Below are 6,411 nucleotides of genomic sequence, written 5' to 3' on the forward strand. Positions count from 1 at the left end.
AGGACGCAGTACCCTGGCTAAGAGACTCATAGCCTTCATATGGTTCTGCACTAAGACACTGACATAGGCTCAACTAGACTGGGATCTGAGGACTCAACCCATTGCTGACTCAAGTCACTTCATATTATGGCCCCGGGATTGTGCTTGTATGATAATATTTTGCTATGTTTGTATTTTCAATCTCATACTTCCTGAAGTTTCGTGAATATCATCATCATAACATCTTCTTAGGTCCATATTTATTTGGAAAATCTGTAGGCCGCTGTGACTGTGATTTACATCAAAACAATGCCATATGTTGTCATCTCTCACCAGTGTGCAAGTAGATCATAGGAGGAACTATTTATTGCCTGAATATAATCACAAAATTGGGAGAGGTCTACTTTTGTTTGGCTCTACATGTGTTGACTCACGTGGACTTACAGTTACATACAAACTGTTCACTGAATACATCTGTTCGAACTGCTCTGCCATAATTTATTTCACTTTGAAAGTGTGTATTTATTTTGTGAATGTATCGCGGTGCTGCTGACTAAATTCCATAATGCACTTTAGTTATATCCTCTATATGTTCTTTTGTGGTTGAGTTTTAATTTGATGTTTCTTTTTGATGGTCCTGCTTTCCTTTCCCACCTTAGATCCCTCATGGATTTGTAACTTATTGGATGCTTCATTAAACCCACTCCCATCATTTTACATCATAGATTATTTTTATAGAGCAGTCTGGGGCTGTCAGACTCATTTCATGTTCTTCACTTGCACTGAGGGCATACTGTACATGTTTCCAGTTAATCAAACATTAAAAGTGTAGCCGTTAGAAGTCATTTTGATTCATAGTGTCTTTGTTCACCAGCCATGTGGCTAAAATGTGCAACTTATTATTTATGACAGGTAGAGCTAAAATGATTAGTCGAGTGATTGATTAGTCAATCGACAGAAAATCAATCAGCAACTATTTTGATTATTATTTGATCCTTTAAGTCATTTACAAGCATGCCAAACATTTCCTTGTTCTAACCTCTCAAATATGAGGATTTGCTATTTTTAATTGTCTTTTATTATATTAAATTGAATATATTTGGATTTTGTTCGGACAAAACAAAACATTTGAAGACGTCACCTTGGTCTTTGGAAAATCGTGATGGACATTTTCACTATTTCCTGGCATTTCATAGACCAAACAATTAATTGTGGAAATAATCTGCAGATGAATTGATAATTAAAATAATTAGTTGTAGCCCTAATGGCAAGTCTGAAACTCTTCACTGTCCCATGATTGCATACAGTACATGTGTATTTTAAGTGTTAGTAGTATCAGGTGGAACTGAACGCCTCTGCCCCTCTTGAGCCAAAAAAACTGGTATTTTAGTAATATGTATAAAACGATGTACTACAACAATTGATTGATTGCAAATCAGATTAATCTGCAACATAATCTAATAACCTGAAGTCGATATGGAGTAGACTAGGGCTGCAATGGTTATTTTGTTTTATTATTTTCAATTAATTGTTTTGTCAATACAATGTCAGAAAATAGTGAAAAAGGTCCAAAACCCAAAGGCATTCAGCATTCGATCATATCAGATGAAGAAAAGCAGGAAATCCTAAGAATTTAAGAATATTGAACCAAATGTTTGGCATTTTTGCTTGAAAAGTGATTAAAACTATTAATAATCAATTGATTAGTCAACTAATTATTTCAGTTTTATTGTGCATAAAATGATATTCTACAATATACTACAAAAGGAATGATTGCAAAGCAGATTAATGTGCAACATGACCAGTTTTATCCCTAAAATCTTAAATTGATAAGGAGGAGACCTTATCAATTTATCAGTCTATTTAAATCCCTTTCAGTTGGTTTGTATATTATATCATGACCTTTAATCCTGCTTTAGAGGTGGAACAAGGATTTCTGCTGAGAGAAAAGAAGATTAAGATTTGGTTAAAAACAGATTTTTAAAATGTATTTTAAAGGTGATGACCTTGAAAAAAACAAAAAACATCAATGTTTTTGTTGACTTTCCAGCACGGAGAGAACACAATGAAGCTGTTAATGTCCCACTTGAGAACATGTGGCATTTTTAACAGCCGCTGACTGAACTGCACAGATGCTGGTAATGGAAGGGTTAGCAAATGCATCAGCATCAGCTATATCCTGTGCTAAGAGCAGCAGTGTACACCGTAGGCCATTAGCTGACACAGAGTCATAAATGCTGTGGAAAGCCAGATAAAGCCGCCGTCAGGAGCCTGCAGCTCACACCAAAGAAATCAATCAAACAATGGAGAGAGACATTAATATCTCCAGAGAAGGGGAGGAACAGAGAACGTAATCAATGGACTGGTCTTTTATTCTTTGTAGAGTGCTGATTTTATAAATATAATTCATACAGTATGAATGAAATCCCCACAAGCATCTCCACAGAGAGAGAGATGTTTACAATGACTAACAGGTCAGGAAAGGTCAAAGCAGTCTCCCAAAAAGGCGGCTATACTGTAGACACACAGATTAGATCAAGCTGTTACTAAAAGTGAAAGTAGCAAAAGAAAACTAAATATACACATGCATCCTGTCATAATAATAACAAAACAGGCAGGTGCAGTACATCACTGTCCTCTCAGCAGCTGGTGCGAGGCCGTTTCTCTTTAAACCTAGTCAACCAGAATCAATTTGACCCAAGTGATGTTTGCTTTTCTTTCTTCCACATTCAGCAATCACACTTTGTAATGAGTCGTGAGAGGCTGCCACCTCTCCCTGCTTCAGTCCAGTTTAACAGGATGGACAACAGTAAAAGACAATTCTCCAGTTTACATTATGAGGATAGTTTACTCTCAAACGTGAGCCTGAAGATGCTGCTTTGAGGAACGATGATGGTGAGTACGTTGAAATGATGGATAATTGTTACATCGGAACCATTTTAAAATCCAAAGAATTCTGATAAACAAACAGTTTGAGAGAGTAAATTAAAAAAACATGTAGTAGAAGACCGTATTGCTGTTATATGATATACACTGTATATTTTCTATCACTATGGCTCTACAAAGCCTTTCAGATGCTACTTGATTAACTCAAAAATGCATTTTGGCAAAGCTAGAAACAAATTTTTTTGTCTTGATGTGAAATGTAACTTTCCTCCTGCGAAAGTTTAGAATTTTACGGGAAAAAAACCCCTGAAATAATTAAGAGATTATAAAAATAGTTACTGATTAATTTTGACAGTCAACTAATCCTAATCACCAATGATAAATTAATTACTTTTTTTTTTAAAAAGGTGATGTCAAGTCGATGACAATATGGCAGTTCCCAATACCTACGGGCTGATCTTTGCCTGTACCTGTGGAGTGATCCTGGGCATTGGGCTCTGTGCCAACCTGCTGGTCTTCTCTCTGTTTGCCAAGTACAACACGCTGCGTAAGAACCGCCTCGACATCCTCCTACTCAGCATGACTCTGGCCGACTTCCTCACCCTCCTGCTCATCCCCTTCACCTTGCACTCTGCCGTCAGTCACTCATGGCCTCTGGGTGACACCTCCTGCAAGGTCTACCAGTTCCTGCTGGCCTTCAGCCTGGCCGCCAGCACCTACTCGCTGTGTGCCGTGTCCATGACCCGCGCCATGATTATCACCAACCCGTACCAGCCGCCCACCATGGACCTGGTCATCCTCATGTTTATCCTGGTCTGGGCCCTTAGCTTTTTCATCAGCCTGCCACTACGTATGTTTGCCACCAAAGAGAGCGTGGGCCCGAGCCTGGCTAACTTCACCTTCTGCCTTCCAACCATTCATGAGCACCACTACCAAGTGGTCCTAAGCCAGTTTGTACTTTACTACTTTGTTCCAATGCTAGTCATTGCCTTCAACTATGTCCGGCTGGCTCTCTTTCTCCACAAGAGCCCTGTAATGTCGGTGTCCAGTGCCAGGAACACCCGGCGTGCATCTGTCATGGTGTTCTTGGCTGCTGCTACCTTCTCAGTGTGCTGGCTGCCTGGTTATGTGCTGGAGTTGTGTGTGTACCTGGGGCTGTATCGCCATGGACAGGCTTGGGAGATGTTTTACTTCATCTGTACTGTGCTGCAGTACCTGCACCCCTGTATCAACCCTGTGCTCTATGTGCTGCTGTCAAAGCGCTACCGCCACAGGAGGGCAGCCTGGCTCTTCAGCTGTAACAGGAACAGAGTGCAGCCGCAGGTCATCAGTGTCACCACAGACAGCTTCTAAATACAGCTTTATTTGTTTAAGCATCGAGCAATTAGTTGGTGGCATTCAGTGATACTTTTTTCAACAACTTTTGTGAACAATGAGATGGATGTTATTGTGATTACTTCCTGTTATTTTCAAATTTCCTTTCCATATTTGAGGTCTAAATGTACAAATAAGACGATGAGAATAATAATAATAATTGAGTTGGTTTTTTTTCAGGATTAACTGCAATCACATTTTGACATTCATTATTCACTACAAAAAGCAGTTGTGAAAGTAATTGAATGATTGAATGATTGAGTGAAAATGTTACTGTATCTAATTCTTTTTTTATGGAAACTATTATGCCATTACTACCACCTTACTAATGCTGAACTGAAAAGAAAGATGATACAGTTTTGTCTTTTTAAAAGTAATTAACAATGAGCTTGATTCAGTTTTAAGGCAGCACTTTGATGAAATACATACTGAAAGTCTTATTGCTTTGTTTCTTGTCATTGCTCCAGATTCTGTCGCATTCATTTTCTCTTTTGGTCCATTTTTCTTTTGTTTTACATCCTAGTAAAATGACAATAAGCCTTGTGAAGTATTTTGTGTAGTATTTGTATGTCTCTTGTGATAATTTCTTCTACACCATCATTACAAACTCTTCTGAGACAATTGTAACTTAATAAGTCTTTTAATCTTTGTTAAACAAATAAAGAAATAATTAATGTTGTCATTATTTAAAATAACAGTGTCTTGAATGACAAAAATCACTAACGCAAGAGAATGTTCTTGATATAGTGAGAAAATGAACCTTTTTCTTTATATTTATTTTTCCCCACGCAATGGCAGGAATACGTCATACTTTCCAAATGTTTGCATTTGTAGTGAGCATAAAATACAGCATTGCTGGATTAGTTTTAGTTGTGTGTACAATAAGGTATGTCTTGTCTTTTCCCTTTGTGCTGTATTTATATGTACAAAGTATCTGAGGTTCTGTTGTCTTTGTTTCTCAAGTGTTTGCGTAGATATGGTGAGCAGTCAAGTTATCTCTTCACCAGTGCCACCAAGACAAAATCCTGGACATTTGCTCTACAGGACAGGATAGCAGGTCTATCTGACGTTGTGCTTATTTACTATAATAAAGACGTGGGTCTACTGACATATTTGTACTCCAGAGCAAAGTTGGTCTCCATTTCCTTCACTTCTATTTCATGCCAACAGTACATTTAAAGACATAGACGTTCTATTTAGACAGCCCATAGAGCTGTGTTGCAGTCTTCCATCATAGTTCCTAGGCTGCTTGCACACACACATGCACAGAAATGACAGCTAATTTTTTTAACTTACAACTAAGACAAAGGAAACACCAGACAAATTCAGTTGAAGCGGCAGAGGTACTCTTAGCAGGTCAGTGACCTATCGCAGGGCGGCTACTGTCCAAGCAGCAACAAATCCTTCAGTAAGTTTTGCTACCTTGGCAGAAGATGGTCATTAAATATGAGCTATACGATCCACTAGTATTCCACCACATAACTAGTAATGAAAAACCACGGGGTAAGCCGCAGCCTTTCACCTTCATACAGTTTGATTGAGCCATCAAAGGTGATGTTTCAACAACATAAGAGGCCAAAATCAGATGATGGACAGAATGACAAGAATCTGATCTCTGACAATGTGATTACAATAGTTTCACTGCAAGTTTCAGTGTATTATTTTAAATATTTCTCACCTTACTGAATATCTACTACAAAAGTGGATACTGAATTGATCAGTTATATTGTGATGATTATTCTACCTGGACTGGAAGCCATCCAAGAGCAAAATGCATACATACAATACATACAATGTTTCTGATGGTGAGGGGCCATCAGAAACATTAATAGTTGTAATTCAAGAACTGTAAGTGTGATTTCGTTCAGATATATTTCTCCTAAATACAGTTCAGAAATTGTACAGTACTGGTGCTCCAATTCAAATGTAGAAAGCGGCATAAATTTAGAAATAAAAGTACTTTCTTGTACTGTCTCTGGGCTGTGCTCTTGTACATGCAGGTGTTGTTGCCTTCTTTTACTTTTTTACTTTTTTAACTGCAGTCACGAAAAAATGTGCAGAAAAATTTTGTTCAATACTTTTTCTGCTATCACAGGATATTGTGGCTGCACTGGATGTATCCCCATGTGACATAATACCATCCAGTCAGATATTGACAGGATGCTCATTGCA

General features: G+C 38.1%; 1 protein-coding gene across 1 annotated transcript; it reads left to right on the plus strand.

Annotated features, from left to right (window-relative positions):
- The first annotated feature begins 3,294 nt into the window (after nucleotides 1–3,294).
- Nucleotides 3,295–4,218, plus strand: LOC139286014 (galanin receptor 2a). Its single transcript, XM_070906665.1, has one exon. It carries the CDS (start codon nucleotides 3,295–3,297, stop codon nucleotides 4,216–4,218), a length of 924 nt encoding a protein of 307 aa, XP_070762766.1.
- Nucleotides 4,219–6,411: the final 2,193 nt, after the last annotated feature.

The sequence above is a fragment of the Enoplosus armatus genome, chromosome 6, assembly GCF_043641665.1.
Source record: "Enoplosus armatus isolate fEnoArm2 chromosome 6, fEnoArm2.hap1, whole genome shotgun sequence".
In the NCBI taxonomy this organism is placed as follows: domain Eukaryota; kingdom Metazoa; phylum Chordata; class Actinopteri; order Centrarchiformes; family Enoplosidae; genus Enoplosus; species Enoplosus armatus.

Coding starts and splice junctions, on each gene's coding strand:
- LOC139286014 (XM_070906665.1), top strand. CDS start 3,295: ATGGCAGTTCCCAATACCTACGGGCTGATCTTTGCCTGTACCTGTGGA.